The 21,675-nt window shown below is 46.1% G+C and overlaps 1 protein-coding gene across 4 annotated transcripts in view; it reads left to right on the top strand.

The window, feature by feature from the left end:
* Positions 1-20,433, top strand: part of pkn1b (protein kinase N1b) — a 24,242-nt gene extending 3,809 nt beyond the window's left edge. The window contains exons 1-22 of one of the 4 annotated variants that reach the window (XM_076142921.1): positions 5,504-5,638; positions 8,735-9,035; positions 9,523-9,668; positions 10,322-10,442; positions 11,195-11,340; positions 11,896-12,109; positions 12,197-12,391; positions 12,711-12,820; positions 13,204-13,347; positions 15,129-15,204; positions 15,422-15,566; positions 15,997-16,087; positions 16,747-16,838; positions 17,223-17,295; positions 17,418-17,509; positions 17,633-17,809; positions 17,902-17,964; positions 18,064-18,140; positions 18,256-18,398; positions 18,610-18,717; positions 18,810-18,890; positions 19,286-20,433. In XM_076142921.1, the coding sequence (XP_075999036.1) occupies positions 5,573-5,638; positions 8,735-9,035; positions 9,523-9,668; positions 10,322-10,442; positions 11,195-11,340; positions 11,896-12,109; positions 12,197-12,391; positions 12,711-12,820; positions 13,204-13,347; positions 15,129-15,204; positions 15,422-15,566; positions 15,997-16,087; positions 16,747-16,838; positions 17,223-17,295; positions 17,418-17,509; positions 17,633-17,809; positions 17,902-17,964; positions 18,064-18,140; positions 18,256-18,398; positions 18,610-18,717; positions 18,810-18,890; positions 19,286-19,489 (2,865 nt within the window). In that variant the 5' untranslated portion in view covers positions 5,504-5,572 and the 3' untranslated portion in view covers positions 19,490-20,433. Of the gene's footprint in view, positions 1-5,503; positions 5,639-6,641; positions 7,061-8,734; positions 9,036-9,522; positions 9,669-10,321; positions 10,443-11,194; positions 11,341-11,895; positions 12,110-12,196; positions 12,392-12,710; positions 12,821-13,203; positions 13,348-15,128; positions 15,205-15,421; positions 15,567-15,996; positions 16,088-16,746; positions 16,839-17,222; positions 17,296-17,417; positions 17,510-17,632; positions 17,810-17,901; positions 17,965-18,063; positions 18,141-18,255; positions 18,399-18,609; positions 18,718-18,809; positions 18,891-19,285 lie in introns of those variants that run through there. The other 3 variants (XM_076142920.1, XM_076142919.1, XM_076142922.1) reach the window with 3 other exon arrangements.
* The last annotated feature ends 1,242 nt before the right edge of the window (positions 20,434-21,675 follow it).

Here is a 21,675-nt window from a genome sequence, read left to right as displayed (position 1 = left end):
GGAGGAGGACTTGGCCTGTTGTTTGTGATTTTACTGCTCGGTTTTGGGGCTTTAAGTGATTGAAGAAGGACAAGTCAGAGGAGAAGAGTGTTATTGAAGACACAATATGTTTGGAGATCAATTTGGACCTCATAATTGTATGAGTCAGCGACAGGAAGGTCACAGAGGATGGGGAGGGGAGTCGTTTAGGAGCCGTGTGCGTGTGTGTGTTTGCCTCAGAGACGAGCGCTGACTGGCTGCTTCGTGGCCCAACCGTGCTTAGGAAATAACTTTTGTGTGTGTGAGTCAAAGCACACAGCGATCACAGTGCAAAGGGACGGGTCATGTCTATATATAGACTCAATAGAGGAGAAAAGAGGAGAAGTAGAAGTAGAAGCGGTGATATTGACAGAATCAAAGGTCAAGCTGCTTCTGGCTCAACACGGCTCAGCTAATGCAACACGTATCAAAGGAAAATACCTTAAAGTGCTCAGCGAACTATGTCTCATTTACCCTCATGCACATATTCTTGTCTTGCAGCCAAATGTGGCAAAAGGACACAATAAACAAATCACACAGGCAGACACACACGCTGTTTGTTTCGAAACTGAAACGGAGAAGAAGCGTAGAGACAGAGGAACCTGGCCTGTGTGACCTGATTGTGGTTACAGTACCTGAAGGCATCTGAGATGAGTTATTCCGCCGTTGCGCTCAGGTCATGTGATAGCCTGGCCCGGCCTGTTGTGTTGTGTCGGTGTGTAAGCGGAGCGCCGACCTGAGGCTTCATGGGAGCCGCAGACCCGCTCGGCCGTGATGCCCCCCCCCCTAACAGTGGACTGTCTGTCCTGACAACCCTGGGGCCGTAAATGTGAGACAGACAGGAGAAGCAGAAACAGCCATGACTACAGGCCTGAGAGCGGAGAGAGAGAGAGAGATAGAGAGAGAGAGAGAGAGAAGGAGAGAGAGAGATAGAGAGAGAGAGAGAGATGAGCTACAAAGAACAACCCAACCCTTGAAAATGTAACTCAAACTGCAGCCATTGTCGTGATAACAGTCTCAGAGGGGCTGCGCTGCCATTGTGAGTCCGGCTGCTCGTCTCCGTTGGCAACAATGTGCAGGAGATTAAGAGAAATTGCAACTGCGGGAGTGTAAATGGTTTCAAATCAATAGGAGGGAGCATCTACAGAGAGGCAGGAAGAGGCAGTGAGGAGCAGGAGTGCAGGGGAGCACCGGAGCTCCAGGTCCTGCTCAAATCTGTCCAGAGTCGTAGCACAGTTCCAGTTTCCTCTGAACCATCTGTTTCCCCTCAGTATCCTGTAAATCACTTTACTGAAGAGAAGCAACTCAGTGGCCAAAGGTCAGAGGTCAAAAGGCTACTCATGCATTTACTTAGTGAAACAATGATGAAGATGGACTCTGTTTGGCTTCAAACGTCTCATAATCGTATCGCTAAGGCACTTTGATATGAGCAGCGATACTCACACATGCTTTCAGTTTCACTTTCATCTCTCTTCTCAAATGTATAGAAATGTGGATTCCAGCTTCAAACACTATTTAATACAGAACTCTTGTCTCAGCTTTGTAAATAGCTGAATGGATGTGAATGGATTTCCCCCTCTTCATTATTTCCCATTAGCTATTATTCGTTTGTAAAACCGACACAAATCTGTAAACACGACTGCGTGCCGGTGCGGTTGGCGTGTTTCTCCTCTTCCCGTCCCCGTGTCCAATCGTAATCAACGGCATCAGTAAAGACGGATAATCATCTGCATTATGGGATGGACCTCTTATCCCTCTCAACCCCGCAGCTGTAAACGCTTTAATCTGCTTTCAATGTCCATTAACGTCAGGTCGGCCCGGCCATTCCATTACATGGCAGGGCTCTTTTCTGCTCCGTGTCCCCCCCTGACCACAGGAGCTCACAGAAAAGAGAGTTTGAATGCACGTTACAGCTTTTCTGCTTAAATGTTGCCGGTTCTCCTCAATCTACACTCAATCTGCGTATTGGAGTCATTGCAGTAAATTGTAACTCATTTATGTTTCAGGCGGCGTTAAAGTGTTAAATAAAGAGAGAACACAACACAACACAACAGAACGCAACACTAGGAAGAGTCCATTCTCAGATATCATTTTGTCCCTGTGTGTTTCATGTCTCTAACAGCTCAGCACAACACTCGACACTCATGCAAAGTACCAGCGTGTCACTAGAGCCTTTGTGTCACAGCGCGTGGGCGTGGCCAGCTCAAAGTCTGATGTGACCGGCCAATCAGAACAGAATGTACACACGGAACCAGTTGTTGTTTTAGCACCTCATATTGCACAACCGCAATCATTATCCACATAATCTTCATCATCTTTATTCCATATTCCATTTACTGATTTCCTTACTGGATTCTCCCGTTTCTTACTTATCTTTCCATTGATCTACCATCCCACCACGACCCCAAACAAATATCTGGAGAGATTAACATCCGGGGGCTTGTGGGTAAAGTGGCGATGATACACTGGACGACTGTTTCAGGTTGACTGACTGTGTTTGAGTCGCAGCGCTGGGTTCACTTGTCTCGTTTATTCTCAATCTTCCGTTAGACGTGTGGTGGAAGCAGGTTAAGTTAAGGGGGAAGGTAGAGATTTTCCCCACAGGGACTTACGGGGAGCCTGAACAGAGAGACGCTGTTTGTGGCGACCCGGTTCACAATGAACAAAGCCGGCAACGCAAACACATAAGCGCTTCGCCAAAGTCTCTCGAGAAGAACGACCCGTCCACAAAGATGCCATTCATGCTGATCAGCTTCCACACAGCTGTGAAGCCTGGACACTGCTGGAGCACACACACACACACTGCCTCAGACCCACACACACACAGACAGATGTGCACTCCTCTCTTGCAGATGGTTCCAGATAAAATGAAGTTTGAAGCTTTTGGTAGAAATGCAGGACAGGCGCTTTGTCCCTTATACACACACACACACACACACACACACACACAGTAACATGACGCTGTGACTCGGTCAGAGGAGATTGAGCGACGTGATTTCCACTGGAATATGTGGGATTTGGGGGATTAACAGGCAACATACAGAGTCCAAAGTTCCTGCTGTAAACACTAAACTCCTACACAGTGAGCTTGTGTTGAAGATAAACACACTAATGAGTTTTTCCCTTAACAGCTGCTTCGAAATGGCTTATTGATGAAGAACCACTTGCTGAAGAATAGACAGAGTTGCTTGTAAAAAGAAGAAAAAGAAAGCCGCATTGAGTTTTGTCTTAAACACTTCAGTTGTCTGAAGATGAACGAGTTATCATTTTAACACGACGACGTCATAATGCTGCAACACCAAACTGCAACCGACAGCTGCGATCGATAGCTGAGAGAACGCCGATTAGTTTGGCATCGTTAACTGCTTGTAAAATATGTGTGTATGTTGCGTGATTGTGAACGGCCGTATGTGTGTGTGTGTGTGTGTTTGTTTCAGCATGAGTGTAAAATGTGTGTAGATCTCATCACGTGCAGCCTCTGTCTGTTCTTTACCTCTCTGCTTTGACCCCCACTCACCCCCAGACACACACACACACACATACACAGTAGCAGACAGTGTGTGTAATAGTGTGTTAATGTTCTGACAGTAATTCAGCAGTGTGTATTACGCAGACTGATGTTCTCCCTCCTCTGCCGCACACTGCTGTTTAAATCATTATAAACCAGTTACAGTACATTAACACTGTGTGTTTGTGGGGGGTTGTGTGTGTGTGTGAGTGTGTGAGTGAGTGGGTGTGCGTTTCTTGCCAGAGTAATATCTTTGCTCTTGATTGTATCTGAACAGTGCTTTGGCATGGTGACTGCTGGAGTTTGTGTGTGTGTAGGTGTGAGTGTGTGTGTGTGTGTGTGTGTTTGGGAGCGATTTGGTAAGGGGGGGATTTATTGGAAGTCACTCCTCACCCCCCCACCCCCCACCCACCCACCAGTCTTAACACACATCTTGTCTGCTGGCTGCTGAATGAGACTCTGCAGACGGGAGGATGTGATCAGAATTTAAACTTTCTTCCCTCAAAATGCTCTGTGTTCACCTCCCAGCCACCCCCACCCCATACACACACACACACACACACACCAAACTGGGATTTGCCTCCCACTTGCACAGGAACGAACACACACACACACTCCAGAAAAGTGATTAAGAGCACTGTCAAGAAAAATCTGAAGTAGAATGACCATAGTGATGTGTTTCATTTTCTCACTTCACATCAACTCTCAATTTCCCCTTAAATTTCTCCTTGAGTTTACGGAGATTTAGAGAAACTAACATGTTACTCAGTTTATCACATAAACAGTATCTTCTGCTTGTTCCAACACTGAAGCTACGTGGTGCTTAAATCTGATCAAATATCATCATCATCATCATCATCATCATCATACATTTTGCGACATATTCAGTATTTTTGGAAAACCTGCGGTTTTAATCAGAATTGCACCACTTTTATCTGCATGGTTGGTGATGACTGAAGGACACACACACGCACACACACACACACATCATAACCTTGTCTCTTTAACTCTTTTTAATCCACATCTTCCTTTTAATGATAAACACATTTTCATCAGTCCTCCATATTCCTGTAACGCTTAATCTCATTTTCACCTCCCAGGCTCGGCTCTTATAAACGGGCTGCGTTTATTAAAATGATCATCGTTTTAGAGGAGAGTACACTATAAAAAATTGAGATCGAACTAAGCCCTGCCCCCCTTCCCTCCCTCCCGCCTCCCATCAACCCCCTCACCCCAACAAAATGGACTTTAATCTCTATTTATAGACGCAGCCAAGCCCAGATGAGCTGATGGGACATTAAAAACCTCGATCGCTCAGGCTCTCACTCAGCGCCGGAGGAGGAGGAGGAGGAGGAGGAGGAGGAGGTCGGATATACCTGTGTGATGGATTGGATGGAGGAAGTAGAAAAGTGGCAGGAAAAAGAGAAGAAGAAGAAGAAGAAGAAGATTATAGATGGGGCGAGGATTTACAGAAGTGATGCCGCGTGACAGAGACGACTGTTTGGTTTCGCACAACAGAAATGCAACCAGCTGGGAAGTCAAATGAGAGAACAGACCTGCAGCCAGTAACAGTGTGTGTGAAAGACAAAACGGCTCCAGTTGTACACATACACACTAATATATGCACGCTAATGTACTGTCATATACAAACACTGTAAGAGAATACGTCTAGCCGTAGGAAAACCTAATAGCTGTGACCTCCGGCTGCGTTTCCAGCGTAATACTGTACGTTTGATTAAATGTAGGCCGGCGTTCTCATCCTCTTGTCTCGCCGGGTGAAGACCTCAGCCGACCTTCATTTTTGATTCTTAAAAGCTTCCCATCGATTGTTTTAATGGCAAAGTTAATACACAATACAGCAATTTGTCTTTGTTCGAGTTGGATCGCACAAAGTGAGCTGCAGCTGTGACTTTAAGAGTTAAATATGCTGTTTAAGGGGGACGAGGTGGACTTAGTCCCTGATCCTGTGGTCGGTGTTCAGCAGTATCACAAACACAATAAGAGGCAGCTCAAACTGGTTCTTAAGGTGGCAGACAGTATGGATGCATGGGTTCTGTTTGTGTAGCAGCCAGTCCACATCACACTGGAGGCACTGGGACTCAGAGCCGCTTGGTAAGAGACAATTACTACTAGAAATGACACGCGGCGCTTTGTTTCATATTTTGGCTCGACTTCATCTATTTTCACATCCCGTCCGCGCTGAGGGAGAAGAAGTAGTGTGGCTGTGCTTTGGGCCTCTTTGAACGCGTGTGTGTGTCTGTGTGTGTGTCCCTCGCCGTCTCTATCTGTGATAGCGTGTGTGTGTGTGTGTGTGGCGTCACAGATGGAGAGCGGCAGAGATGAGGAGCCATCTGCCGCACAGTGAGGCCTCCAAAGGTTGGAGACCCCAGACAGCTGAGTGTCTGAGTCAGATAATCCTCTGACCTGTGTGTTAGTGACAGGAGAAAAGACAGAAGACACACAGCGCTGAGACATCAGGCATCAGTCAGCGCCATTGATCTGTTGTGTGATCCTCCGCTTGTCTTCAGACTTTATTTACATCCGCTCATGTGGCCCCCAAGACAAGTTCTGAACCAATTAAGAGGAAGAGGATCAGACATACACGCTAAAACCAAACGTAAGGACAAGGCAGGTCCTTAACTGTGGGCTGATTGGGGAAAATGGAGATCAGGTGTGTGTCAGGGAACTGGAGTAAGTGGCTGATAGGCTGAGGGGAGACATGTGAGTGGCAGGGGAGCAAAACCGGAACAAAGGGATCGTAGGATCACAGCACAGTGTAGAAACCATGATGGAGACGTGGATCCAGGGACCAGATCCTCCCTCCTCCCCTCCTTGTTGGTATGTTGTACCCGTCTTCCTCTTCCTCTCATGTACACTTGCTCGCTCTGGTTTGCATGATTTGCTTGGATATACACACACACACAGTGCACATGTAGGCCTGCATTTTACTACACACACAAACAAACACAAACACACATACACACTAACGGTCTGCTACTGCATTTAACATGAGCACAATCTATCAGGACAGACTGTCTCTCAGCTTTAGAAACCCGGTAGCAGGAAGTAGGGTGACTGTGAGTTCTGTCACTTACAAAACTGTGTGTGTGTGTGTGCACGCGCGCCTGTGTGTGTGTCTGTACACAGTGCATGACGCCTCGGTCTCTATCAGGCAAAGAGCAGAACAGGAAGCAGCGAGGTGGGGCTCAGTCTGTGCTGCTCTTGTCTTCCTCTCCTCCGCCTCGCTCCCTCGCTCCGGATTTAGACTGGGCTTTTGATTCCTGGCGGGAAGGACATCCTGGATTTGGAGGGAGGCAGGAATTGCACCGTGTGTGTTTGTCTTGAGTGGCAGTGCTCTTGGCGCTGAGTGAGTGTGTGGTTGTGTGTGTGGCTGGGCACAGAGGGGGGAAGGTGGTCGGAGGTTTGGGTGCAAAGACACCAAACATGGCCAGTGAGGACGTGCTGGAGGACTGGCTGGGAGATCAATCTGCCGACCCCCCTGCACACAGCGAGGAGGTGGACGCGGAGCCTTCGGTAGGCAGCTGAGGCCAGAGCAGACCTCCAACATGGCCGCCTTCGCTTTGCTTGCCGTAACCTCCTCTCTCTCTCTCTCTCTCTCTCTTTCTCTTTTTGTCAGATTCCTTGTTCACTTCCTGTAAAATCATCCAATTTCTGACAGTGAGTTTTTATTCCTGCCTGTCTGCTGCTGTTGTCGTTGTTGTTGTTTCCTCCCCTGCTGTGTGAGCGCTCACACACACACACACGCCTCGGCCCAGAGCCCCTTTGTGGTAAAGCAGCAGAGGTTAAACTGCATTGTACTGAATAAGGGTGCGTCATTGCACAAACTCTCCCTTCCTGTCGCTCAGGGTCCATCGCTTTACCTCTTCTCCTCTCATGCACCTCAACAACCTTTCTTATCTCAGGTGCTTGTGTGTGTGTGTGATCAAAATGTTGTGTCTCAAAGATGTCCACATAGACTACAAGCGCAGCGCCTCTGTCCTGTGTGCGGCTGTGTATTGTGTTCCAGATGGATTGTGGGTTTAATGAGAGAGGATCTGGGCCCGGCTGCTGCGGCCCCGGCATGCGTGTTTGCAGGACGAACACGGATACGTAAGAAGTTGTAATCAGATCTTCGAAGCTGAATGGCTGGCTGGTGCAGTGAAAGGCCCAGAGCGCCCCGTCATTACACACACTCACACACACACACACACACACTCGCACAGCAGCTCCCAGTAATGAGAGCCAATGACATCGCCAGGCTTATGAGGAAACATTACAACTGTAGAGTGTCATAAATTCCACTGCAGTAGTTCTCCAACAAACAGAAACTTGTAGCATGTTCATTTATTGAATATTGGAGGCCCTGATTCAGATCTTGGTGCTGTTTTCCCTCATGTCTGCTTTGATGGAGGCGTTTCTATGTTTCTTGTATTTCCTCTTACATCATCATTTCCCAACATGCACTACTGTAGTTGTCAATAAATTGGACGGATACACAGGTTCAGATGATCAGTTGGTTTATTTCTTCTTTAGTTCTTTTGGCTCTTTGTGGTAGTAAAGGATTGTGTTGATATTTATAATTTAGTATTTATGGCTTCTGCTTTTTTTCTGTCTACTCTCTCAAAATGCAGGTTACACTTTGTTGCGTTTGTTGATTTCACAGAATCATCTCACCTCTCATCCCCATTTAGAGATCATATGTTCAAGTGTTATTACACACATTGGTGTTTTTACGTGTCCATGCTTGGTTTTCTCTCCAAACCGACCCCAAGCAGACGAGGCCTCCATTGATTCCCGTCTCTATTAATGCCGCTCTAATGTGCCGTAATCTGATTAGAGTTGATCAGAGGTCCAACCTGATGTGAGCTCTCCGCCTGTGACTCACTTAAGTGCTGCCCGTGCTTTGACGCTCGCTCACATGTCGGTGGGTTTCAGCCGCTTGGTGTGAACTCATTGATGTTCCGTCCTCCCACAATGCCCCACTTCTGATTTGAGGCAGAGATTTCACTTTCCAATTCAGTTTCTTTTTCATTTCCGTCGCTTAAAATAAACTTCTCGTCTTTGGCTAAGAACATCCTGTCCACATTTACCTCCTCTCTCCCTTTGAAGGTGAACATATGGTGTCTCGCATCTCTGACATGAAAAGATGTTATTGCAGTAAATCTGACAAGTAGTTAATGTTTTGCGCTTCCATCTTTTCTCCCTCAGAGCGATCCAGGCGGGCTGTCGGTGCTCCAGCAGCTCGGCTTGGACCAGAACTCGGACTTCTCCGACTCCAGCGTGCAGCAGCGCTTGGACGAGCACCGGGAGAGGATCCGCAGGGAGATCCGCAAGGAGCTGAAGATCAAGGAAGGGGCGGAGAACCTGCGCAGGGCAACTACGGACAAGAGGAATGCCCAGCAGGTGGACTCGCAGATCCGAAGCTTCAAACGCAAGCTGGAATCCCTTCATGCTCAGCTGCAGGAGCTGGACGCACACATTGTGGTCAAAGGTCACGATGACAATAAAGGTAAAGCAGCTGGTGTGTGTGTGTGTGTGTGTGTGTGTGTGTGTGTGTGTGTGTGTGTGTGTGTGTGTGTGTGTGTGTGTGTGTGTGTGTGTGTGTGTGTGTGTGTGTGTGTGTGTGTGTGTGTGTGTGTGTGTGTGTGTGTGTGTGTGTGTGTGTGTGTGTGTGTGTGTGTGTGTGTGTGTGTGTGTGTGTGTGTGTGTGGCGATTGAAGAAGTTGTGGTGAATCTGATCTTGTGGGAGCAATAGAATCTGAGATTTACGAGTCACTTGTTGAATATCCTCATTATGTTTTATTGTCTTCTGCTGAACTATTGGACAGTGAATCTTCTTCATGCATCAGTGAAACATGATTATTATGTCATCATGTTTACTGTGGCACATTTCGACTTCGGCACAATCACCCATTAGGTGTGTTTAGTGTTGCCCAAAGGAACAATTATGTTACCAACATGATTAACTCTCCCTCTCAATCTGCTTCCTCGCCCAGATGCCCCCAAGTCTCCAGGGTCGCTCAGTCGCCCTCTGGCCATTCAGCAGCGCATTGCAGCTTTGGAGCGGCAGCTAAACATCGAGCTGAAGGTCAAACAGGGAGCAGAGAACATGATTCCCATCTATGCCAACGGATCCACCAAGGTACTGAACTGTCAGACCTCAGTCTTGTACTGTGTGACTTCACAAACATCACATGCATCCTCATGTACTTCAACAGTAGCTACATCCAAGTTACATCGACACTTTAGGTTCATGTGTACAGCAGGTGCCTTGTAGGATGGAACCTTACAGATGAATGGAACATGTACAAAAGCCTCTAAAACTACTTTAGATGAAGTTATGAGTTTAGGTACAAATATATTTACTATTGCCTCAGAAAGTGTTTTTTCTTTGACACGTGACCCTAAACGGCCTATTATATGGGTTTCTGTCCTATAGTAACATCAATGTGGCTTCTTAGATCGTAGATTAGTAGCTATACGAACATTGTGGAGACATTCAGTGCATTGGATGGAAAAATAACCATAATACGATACGTTAAGCTCTAATTGTGACGTGCCTAACATCTAATGTGCTCGATGTGCACTGTAGCGGTACCAACATGGATCCATAGTGGCTATGAATCACCAGAATACGTTGGGCGTTAAAAGGTCAAACATGAGTGGACTCATCACATGGAGCTGAATAACATCAATAACACACCCACAGGTTCTCAGAGGGTCTCAGATTGTTGTATGGAGCTCCTGTTGTGTTCTGCTCTTCCACTCCTCTGTTAAATGACTTCTTCTCCACAGGACAAGAAGCTCCTCCAGACTGCTCAGCAGATGCTACAAGACAGCAAGACGAAGATCGACATCATTCGCATGCAGGTCCGAAAGGCCATGCAGGCCACGGAGCAGTCTGAGGACAACCAAGGTACCGATACCATACTTTGCTTTTTCCCTCCATCATCTTTCAAATGCTCTTTCATGGCAACTGTCAGTCCCTCAGCTGATAAGCGTTGCATTTTTTATGGCAACGGATCGATGCCTGCTTCAGAACTTCACAGCGCACAGTCTTCCGGTCAAACACACACACACACACACACACACACACAAACACGCGCATATTGTCCATTACAGCCCTCTCACTCTCGTATTGATGTTCCCCGCTTCCCCTTGATGTTGCCCAACAGCTAAAAGCCTCGGCTCATTTAGCAGAGGTTAGAGAGGCAGCGCAGATGTAGGGAGGCAGGAAGAGAGAGAGACGGAGAGAGAGACCTAGGCAGAGACGAGGACGGGGCGAAGATGAAAGAGATCAACCAGGGAGAGAGAGAGAAGCAGAGCAGAGAGCTTCAAAAGGAACGATGGTCAAACGACAGATTTAGACTCGCATTCTAATGCATTATAGATGTTTGTCACATTCCTATACAGGTTCTGCACATGAGCCTGTGTGTTCCTGTACACACTTTACTTTCCACCCATTCAGTGTAAAGCCATGCAGAAGTCAACAACAAGTCAACAACAATTACATACAGCACATTATAAAAAACATATGAATCTATTTTTACCCACAGGTGCTACCTCTTCCCCCAAACAATCAATCAGAGTCTCCAGAATGTCAGATTTGCTGTACGGTTGTTTTATACGTCCTCATTGTGTTTGACTGAAGGTGACTCTGTGTCGCAGGTAAACAGGATCAGTGTGGGGTGGAGCTGCGGGTGGAGGAGCTGTGGCATCACTACAGAGTGGAACACGCCATGGCCGAGGGAGCCAAGAACATTCTGCGGCTGCTGGGTGCAGGGAAGGTCCAAGACAAGAAGGCCATGGCTGAGGTATGATATGTGGGAGACATGCTGGAATAGATATGTGTATAAATAGGTGTTTTATTTTAATTTCTGTTATGGTTCTGCTTGTCATTAGTGTCCTGATAAGTGGCAATAAATCACACGTATCAGTCACATATCATTTAAATCACAAGTAAATAGTATAATAATATATAACTATGCACACACACATGTGTATATATACTACACATATTCATATTTATACGTGAATATGTAGTAGTCAATATGTCAGTAGGACCTTTCAGTAATAATGAGTAAGTTTCTTTTCTAATAATTTCTCCTTTTTCAACTGAAATCTTCCCACAATGTTCATTTTCTATTTTAATGCGTTTCCTTTTTAGAATATTTCTATTTCCCGCATTTATTTATGTTTTACCCGCCAAATCCTGTTACTACTGCTGCAACAAACGTATTTATCCTCAGAGATCAATGCTTCTTTTATCTTATCAGCACTTCTGAGAAAAGCATTACAACGCTCAGGAGGAATCGTGTGTTAATCTATCCGTCGTCTTTAGTTTGAATTCCGTTGTGTTTGCTCTGCAGGCTCAGTGTGGTCTCAGCGAGGCGTCCCAGCGTCTGGACCTGCTCAGGTGCTCTCTGGAGCAGCGGCTGCAGGAGCTGCCTGCCGACCACCCCAAATCCTGTCTCATCAAGGAGGAGCTGGTCCTCGCGTCCTCCCCGGCTTTCAGCTCACGCCACAGCACCCCCTATGTCCACAACCAGTACAGCACGCTGAGTAAACCCTCGCCGCTCACAGGTAAACACAGGAATCCTCTGTTGACCAGTTTGTTATCATGATCTGTGAAAATGATGAGTGGATGAATGGAGACTCTGTCGATTCCAGGTACTCTTGAGGTGCGTCTGCTGGGCTGCATGGGGCTGCTTGAGGTCGTCCCAGGTCGGAGCAGAGGGACGTCCGTGGTTCTGCCCTCTTACGCTCCAGGAGAGGGACGATCCACCTTCAAACTGAGCGGCTTGTACAGCCGCAGCACCAGCAGCATGAGCCTCAAGATCCCCGGCAAGAACGAGGAACTCTCCTGTAAGTGTGTTTTTAATGGCGCCATCTGCTGTATGTACCTCCCTCAGACAGCAGCAGGAAGCCAGCGTAAAGATTAAAACACACACCCCTGAAATCAGTAAACAGACCTTGGATTAACGTGTGTGTGTGTGTGTGTGTGTGTGTGTGTGTGTGTGTGTGTGTGTGTGTGTGTGTGTGTGTGTGTGTGTGTGTGTGTGTGTGTGTGTGTGTGTGTGTGTGTGTGTGTGTGTGTGTGTGTGTGTGTGTGTGTGTGTGTGTGTGTGTGTGTGTGTGTGTGTGTGTGTGTGTGTGTGTGTGTGTGTGTGCTTTTGTTATTCAGCAGACGTGAGTGCTGTGCTGAAGCTGGAGAACACTGTGGTGGGCCAAACAGGGTGGAAGACAGTCGGAGAACAGTCCTGGGACCAAACCTTCACTGTAGAACTGGAGAGAGTAAGACGCTAACACTATCATAAAGTCCCCACAGAGGATATTTGGTCTCCACATCCATTTTCAGACATTAGTGTCATTAACTGAAGTGAGTCATGAGGTCAAACTCTGTCAAAAACCTTTCAGCTCTGCAGCCTGTGCCTCACATTCGCTACACTTATGCACACTGTAGTCTGTATTGTCCTATTTCATCAGTAGGAGGCATTAGACTAAATGTAAGAATGACACACTGTAGCTTTGGATGCAGTATGTATGAATGTAACTTGTTACTGGATGCAGTTACTACTAATCATTTAAGTAAGTTGACCTACATTTGCCAGCTCGTTCTGCGTTGGTTCTTGATGTGTTCCTCTGTGTTGTTCCTGTGCGTTGTGTTGTGTGATCAGTCCAGGGAGATGGAGATCGCTGTGTACTGGAGAGATTACCGCTCCCTGTGCGCCCTGAAGTACCTGAAGCTGGAAGAGTTCCTCGACAACCAAAGACACAGAGTCAAACTGGAGCTGGAGCCACAAGGGCTGCTGCTGGCCGAGGTGCTGCTAGGACACACACATACACACACATAACACAAACCCAGCACAGTTTGATACATACAGGGAGTGTGTCCAGCTGTGTGAGGTCCTACACACCCATTTAACACCCACTTATAGTGGCGTATTAGATCTCTTCTCAGTACTTTGCGGGTGTGTACGGTCTGTACTTGATTACAGTAACGACTCCCTGATTACACCCCAGTTCCATACTTCATACACTAACTAACACTAACAGTATGCAGTAGATTCCAAATACTGCGCTTCATAGTTTTCACAATATTATAGCCTCCGAAGACCCAGACATTTATTTTGTGTGCATTTTTAATTCCTCCTCGCTATTTAGGATGAGTGGGACCTCATAAGTTTAAAACAAAAGTGGTATTTATAACGCTAGTGGTTAGCAACAAATGTCCAAACATGAGGACAACAGGTCTAAGTTGAGCAGAATGATGTATAAGGTGTAGGAAAGGGAAAATGAAATGTCCACTTAGCAGGACGCAGGGTCTCAGGAGCATGGAATAAAAATGTCACCAACAGGAAATGGTAGCGCTCAGGTGCAGCTTAGGAAAGCGAGCAGCAATGATAAATTGGGAATCATTACAAAGCCCATTAACAGCCTTCTGAAACATCAAGGCAATTTAACCTGCACACATCTTTGAGCATGTTCACATCCCAGTCTTTCAGCGTGAGCACATTATTATACCCAAAAAATAGCTCCTCTTAACATGGAGCATCTTACACCTTTATGATTCACCTTCAGGGTTCTTCACATCCTCCTACATGTTCTCTGTGCGTCATGTGTCCCTCTCAGAACAAGGTTTATTCTGAGGGTTCAGATTTCCACCTGTTAAATGTGTTGACAAGCGTGTCGTTTTTACCCTTTGTTTTGTTCTAGATTACATTATCAGCTTGAAGCAAGGGTGTTTGGGCACAATTCACTGTTGGTGACTTAAATGAGGCTCATTACGTCAGAAGGATCTGCATGTACAGTTCCAAGTTTTAACTCCATTTCTGAATATTTTGTTTTTGTAAATGAGGCATTAACAACGCACAGTGATTGATAAACGCAGTGTAATGACAGTTCGTCTTGCCTCTTCCTCAGCTGAGATGTTTCTCTTCTTGGGGTAAACCTGCTAAACAGCATTTGTTTCCTTTTTGTTTCCTTTAAATGTTTTAATTGGAAAACACAAAATTGCAACAACAAACACAACAGTCAAACAAACTGTTGCCACCTACAGTCGACTCTAAAGCTATTTAAGTACACAAAAGTGTCACAAGGTTGATGTCATCCAAATGACCTCAAGTCAGAAACTCTGATGTCATATTTAGACCAATATGAATCTCGTGAACAAAATCATCAGGAGCGATGTTGAACTGTTTTCCACTATATTATTACTAATCATCTATTATCTATATTATCTATGTCAGAATGAGGGGAGGTAATAGGTTTGTTTCTTGTCTCTTCTGCGTCATTCGGATTCTTCATTAGATCAAATCTCAGAATGTGGTGTTGGTTCTTGTCGTGTTCAGGTTCGTGCGACATTACATCCAGTTGGGGCTGTTCAATGGTAAATAGGCATGAAAAAACATACATGCATGCATACGTACATGATCACTGCTGGTGTCACAGATATACTGGAATATAAACTGGGATGAGTTCTGCAGGAGCGTCACATTCAGCCACATTGTGCCTTTCAAAAATGGAATCAGGACGACAACAGTGTCACTTTATCAGACCTCAGCTGTGCACTTGTACAAAATATTCTATTGTTTGTTTGCAGGTGATATTCTTTAACCCAGTGATAGCGAGAGGACGGAAACTCCAGAGGCAGAAGAAAGTCTTCTCTAAAGAGCATGGTGGGTGAGATGATGCAAACCTCCGCCAAGGACATTTTGTTTTCGTTCTGTTTCTGAGAGCAGAACGTCTCCAAAAGTTAACAATGAATTTGAATTCTATACTCATCTGTAAATTCAACACTAGTCGGCCCATTGGTGGCGCTGTGATTACAAGTACATTCTTCGATTCTCCTCATACCCACACACTCGCTTACCTTCACTCCCCTGTGTGTTGCAGGTAAGGCCTTCCTGCGTGCTCGTCAGATGAACGTGGACATCGCTACCTGGGTGCGCCTGCTGAGGAACGCCATTCCCAGCGGAATGAACACCCCGCCTGCCTACACACCCGGTCTCTCAAGCAACACGCTCACACACAGCTCGGGGTATGTAACACAGCACGAGGGGGGGAGATAACACTCTCACACACACATACACAACATGAGGTACATCACACACTCACACACTCAGCATGGGATGCATAACACATTACATCACATTTAAAAGGGATGAATAATGGTCATTGACATATGAATTAGGTCACTGTCATTACTGGAGATATTTGGCTTTGAATGGACATTATGGTGCATTCAGGGTGCTGTAAGGATAAATAGTTCCCAAAGAAAACAAAGTGTTACACTAATGATGGCATAAATGACCTGAAATGTTGTTGCGAAATTGCTTAACTGTCACTCGAGTTCTGAAATCCAGAAGTTACTTCACTTTATTGTTCACACAGCAAACACATTCTTTTTCTCACAAGTCCTTTGATTTCCTTCTGAGCTTGAATTGAATTTTTTTGTTGTCGTTTTGCAGAGAAATCTCAGTGGAGAAGCTGAATCTGGAGAGCAACTCTCCTGTCAAAGCTGAGACCAGGAGAGAAACTGTGGATGACCCCACCCCCCATGTGAGTGACTGAAAGGACAGGGGGGGAGGGGACAGACAGAGGAGTCTCTGAGAGGGAAAGATGGGAATCTTGACAGTATCACCTTACTACTCTGCCCACTTCCTACCTGTGGCCTTCGGCTGGCAAACAGTGCTCCAGTCATCGGGCCCTAAGCCTCAAATAAGGGGGAGAAAGGGGGGCCGGGGAGAGAGAGAGAGAGATTTGATAATTGGACGGAGGAAGACAGGGCTGCACATTAAGGGAGACGGCCTTAATGAGACTAAATTGGACAGAGGGGGCTTTAATTTGGTCTGCGTTAGAGCCTCAGTGTGAAGAGCAAAATCTGCAGAGGGCAATAATGGCTCGATGGAGAAGAGCTATTGAAGCACACAGAAGAATTACATGGCCAGATAGAGACAGACAGAGAGAGAGAGACAGATGGTGTGGTCAATGGTGCTGAAGCATTACAGGATTAATTACACTGATGTTTGCAGTGCTAATTAGCAGTAAATGAAGGAGCGGGTGGGGAGCAGGAGGCGGGGAGGGGAAGTGTTCCCGCTGAGCTCCACAGCGAGTGTCGTCCTGTTTGCTGCCTTGCATGGAGGTCAGTGGGATTCGGCCATTCTGTCCCCATTTCTCCCCCTTCATCCTGTCATCTTCTTCTCTGCGGCATCTCACAGGAACAGACGGCGGCGTTTGAGCCCCTGTCCACTCCGGATGTCCCCGTTCGGGAGCGGCCAACCAGATCGCCGTCCCAGAATTCCCTCCGCAGGTACACGGACACACCAGGACGTCTCTGCACACACACTTATGGACACACACACACACACACCTGAGCTTGTGTTTTTTTTTGCAATATGGCCAACACAGCGTGACACGAGAAACACACCCACACACAATATGCTCCTTTAATGAAAGAATGTAAACTGGTATTAAAGCCAAGGCCGCCCTCATGTGGATTAGATCACATGACTCCGTCAGATACACAATCTTACTTGTATGGTGAAATGTGTTTTTTATGAACAGGATTGACTCTTTGTTTCAAACTGTGGTACTAATACTCTCTCTCTCTGTCTCTGTTTCTCTGTCTCTGTCTCTGTCTCTCTCTCTTTCTCTCTCTGCCTTTCTCTCTCTCTCTCTGCCTTCTGTCTCCTAGGCCAAGCCGAGGTCCTCTGTGTCTGCAGGACTTCAAGCTGACTGCAGTGTTGGGCCGCGGCCACTTTGGGAAGGTACAGAAATCCAAAATCAACACGCTGCAATCTAAAGGACACGTGTGCCCAAAGAGACACAATGGAAAATGTAAATTGTAAAATAGTCCTCTTAATTGGAGCGCCTGTTGATGATTTTTCAGGTTTTGCTGTCAGAGTACAAGATTTCAGGAAGTCTGTACGCCATTAAAGCCCTGAAAAAGGGAGACATCGTTGCGCGGGATGAAGTGGAAAGGTCGGTAACCTTAACCCAGGACCATCGCGTAACAAGAGCTCAGCACCTCATACCTCTGCCCTCTTAACGTACAGTGTGTGTGTGTGTGTGTGTGTGTGTGTGTGTGTTTGTGTGTGTATCCAGTCTGATGTGTGAAAAGAGGATTTTCGAGACCGTCAACGCCTCCCACCACCCTTTCCTGGTCAACCTATTTGCATGTTTCCAGACGCCAGAGCACGTGTGTTTTGTCATGGAGTACACTGCGGGGGGCGACCTCATGATGCACATACATGCTGATGTCTTCACCACGCCACGTGCCGTGTAAGTAGTGAACCTGTGAGTGTGTGTTAAAGTGAAGTACCTTTTAAAGATGTTTTTATCACAGTCCAGCTTGTCGTCGCTCTGTCTCTCAGGTTCTACTCAGCCTGCGTGGTTTTGGGGCTGCAGTTCCTTCATGAGCATAAGATTGTGTATCGGTGAGTACTTTGACATTTTAAGACCGACTTACCCTCATTGTTATTGGTTCTAAAACATTTGAATTCCTCATCATGAGTTTATTTCCTTTTCTTTCTCAGTGATCTTAAACTAGACAATCTCCTCCTGGACACACACGGCTTTGTGAAGATAGCAGATTTTGGACTCTGTAAAGAAGGTGAGCATCCTCCATTTATACATTTAGATCACCATCACATGAGGAAGACCAGGTTAAGGGACTTCTCTAACACTCAATTAATGCTCTTGTCTTCTCTCCTCTCTCATTTTTGAAGGCATGGGTTTTGGGGACAGGACCAGTACATTCTGTGGGACCCCTGAGTTTCTGGCCCCGGAGGTGCTCACAGACACGTCCTACACCAGAGCGGTGGACTGGTGGGGACTCGGCGTGCTCATATACGAGATGCTAGTGGGAGAGGTGAGAATGGGATTACATTACACTGCATTTTGCATTGCGCTCTTTGAGGTCAGATTACAGACAACCCCCCCGCCTTAAATCAGAACTCCTCCCTACACAAAACCTGGCAACCCGTCCAGACTGTTCTCGGCCTCTCCCAGTGACTCCTGGGACCGTCTTCAGCTGCAACAGGAAACGGACAGGAATAATACACAATGGTTCTTTGTTCCAGTCTCCCTTCCCAGGTGACGATGAGGAGGAGGTTTTCGACAGTATAGTGAACGACGAAGTGCGATACCCGCGCTTCCTGTCCACCGAGGCCATTGGCGTCATGAGACGGGTATGGGTTTGCATTTGTTTATGTTTTGGATTGTCTTTTAAATATTATCCACTCTTATGTTGACACACCTTCTGTGGGTTCTCTGGCTCTAGTTGTTGAGGAGGAATCCTGAAAGACGCTTGGGCTCTGGAGAAAAAGATGCTGAAGATGTCAAAAAGCAGCCTTTCTTCAAGGTGAGTGGTGCCTTCATTCCTCATTTCTCTTGGCACATCAACCCTCTGAGACCCTATGTCCTCATATGTGGACATTGTTTCGTTCTCTACAACTTAAACATTATGGTGCTTAACATAAACCTGTTGTCCTCAGGTCTGGACATGTTTAGCTGCCCCCTAGTGGTATAAATACCACTTTGGGATGCTAGCACACAGGAAGAAATGTGTTGTGCTTTTTGTGTTCATATATAGTACACATGTGATCACCCTCTTCCCTTTTTTGTTTATACTTTAGTTCGTTTTTCACCAATCCCAAATAGCAAAAAAAATCAAAATTCATACAAAATAAACGTCTAGGTCATTTTAAAATCACAGTAAAAGACAGTGGGACTTACTGGGAATCTATTTGTTTCCAGGATCTGGACTGGGAGGCACTTCTTCAGAGGAAGGTGGAGCCGCCGTTCATCCCCACCATCACGGGAAAAGAGGACGTCAGCAACTTTGACGTGGAGTTCACAGCCGAGCGTCCAGCCCTCACGCCACCCCGCGAGCGCCGCAACCTCTCCCGCAAAGAACAGGACTACTTCAAGGATTTTGACTACGTCTCTGACCTTTGCTAGGGTCGGGGTTAGCGGGTCAGCGGGGTGTCAGCTGTCCACTGCCAGCCGCGGGATCGAAAAGGAGACCAGACAAAGGCCTGAATCTCTGTCCCCGAAAAGGGAGAGAAGCTTGGCGATGAGAGGAGCGGATCACTCGTTCTGTCCTCTTTCACTCTTCCTCTCTCTCTCTCTCTCTCTCTCTCCGGCTGCCTGTCTTTGCACGGTGATGAAAGCCGGGCTTCGTGCATCAGCGTGTCACACACACGTGGTGTCATGGGTCTGCTGACCTCTGGAGTATCTGGAGTGGCATTTAGAGGAGGAAGAGGAAAAGATGATGATGCTTATCCAGATTATGTAATAAGTGGATGATGATGGATCCTATTGTCTCTGCTGCCTGCCTGCATACAGGAATCGGTCATCATAATGAAATGCACCTAAAATCACTGCGTAGGGGTTTCACAAATGTCAAAAGTAAATCTGAAGGGACGCTCTCCGTCTCGCTCCTCTTGTATTTGCTTCAGTCTTCTGTTGTCTCTACTGTTTGTTGCTGCCGTGTGCCGTTTCCCTGGTGACCTTGCTTCAGTCATGAACGTGCCCCAAAGCGATCATGCACCACCTGTACATTAACACTTGGGGGCGCCAGAGGAAGGAGGATGAAATCCCTCTGGAGAATTGTGTCAATAATGGAAGGTTGGAGGTTTAATGAAGAAGGGGGTTGCTGTTTGTGTGTCTGTACTGAATCTTACATAGGAAACCTTCATCTTCCTCGTCTGCTCTTTCCACCATCTTTCGGTACAATGTAGATTTTTCAATACAATCATTTTTGAATGTTAAAACTTTAGAAATTGTTTGTTTTTTTGTGATTTATGGTTTTGTTTGTATTCTCCCTCCCGTGTTTCCTTCTGTCATTCACTGGTGAAATGTGCTAAAACTGTGAGTCAGTAAAGATGTGAAACTAACTGAAATATTGGTCAGTTTGGCTCATTAATCATGTTTTTTCAATTCAGACAACTATTTATTTGCACCCAGTGTTGCACACATGAAGCTGTATTGCTGTAATGGCACATCTGGCTTGTTATTGTCAGACCTGCTTATTAGTGGAGACCCAGGTATCTTAATGACTGGACAATGTCTGTGTCCACACCCAGGATGGTAGGATGGTAAGGTGTTCTTTCCTGCATCAGTCAACAACCTTCTCCTTGGTCTGGCTGACGTGAAGACCCCAGACAAAAAAGAGACACAGTGAAAATGTCACTTCTTTGTCTCTAGTTGTTAAGGAGGAATCCTGAAAGATGTCTGGGCTCTGGAGAACAAGATGTCAAAAAGCAGCCTTTCTCCAAGATGAGTGTTGTCTTCATTCCTCATTTGTCTTGGCACAATAACCTTCTGAGAGCCTGTGTCCTCATACGTGGACATTGTATTTTTCCTTCTCTACAACTTATACATCATTGTGTTTAACTTGAGTAGAGTGAGTCGTGAAAATGTAACTTCCTTGGTGGAGGTCAGGGAAAGAAACCTGAAATACCAGTGAAGAGGAAGTGCGACAAGGACGAGAGCAACGTATCGGTCAGAACGGTAGAATAACAGCACAATTACAGGCATTAAGGAGATTTTACTGTAATGACTTTAATTTACCTCTGCAGCTTTCATGGGTCTGACTGACCTCGGCCGCACATGGTGGATCGTCTGCGTGTTTTTGTGCTCTTTCTTTGCAATCTAGTTTGATTGATACTAGTAAGGAAGGATTTTTAATGATAGCCACTTTAACATGGTGAATAATACCAGCTGAGTCCCAGTATTGCTCAGGCTCCAAGCATTTATCTGCCCACACTGATGTTTGTGCACTGGAAAATAAAATAAACGGTGCTGATCCCAACAAACTGTTAAAGACCTCATGTCTGATCCGTCTGATCTGTTTCTCTTGAATTTGTTTTCATCAAATTGCTCATGTTCTTATCAACAATATAATGGATGACGATTCATCAATCCCAACAACCCTATAAGGCAAAACAAGCTCTCCGTGTTTTCTTCTGCATGACCACACAGACCAGAACATTCTTCCAACCTCATTTATTCTATATGTAAATTCCTCTTGTCATCTTGTTCATTTATTTGCCTCTTTAGCAGCATCACTCAAAAACCTACAGACTGATTTTGGAATCCAGGCTCTGAAAAGTAAACATCCATCTCAATTCATTGCATGCAAA

The sequence above is a fragment of the Genypterus blacodes genome, unplaced genomic scaffold (assembly GCF_046128005.1).
Source record: "Genypterus blacodes isolate CSIRO-AG114 ecotype Tasmania unplaced genomic scaffold, CSIRO-AGI_Gbla_v1 ptg000022l_1, whole genome shotgun sequence".
Lineage (NCBI taxonomy): Eukaryota > Metazoa > Chordata > Actinopteri > Ophidiiformes > Ophidiidae > Genypterus > Genypterus blacodes.
This window is presented reverse-complemented; position numbering and strand designations above follow the sequence as displayed.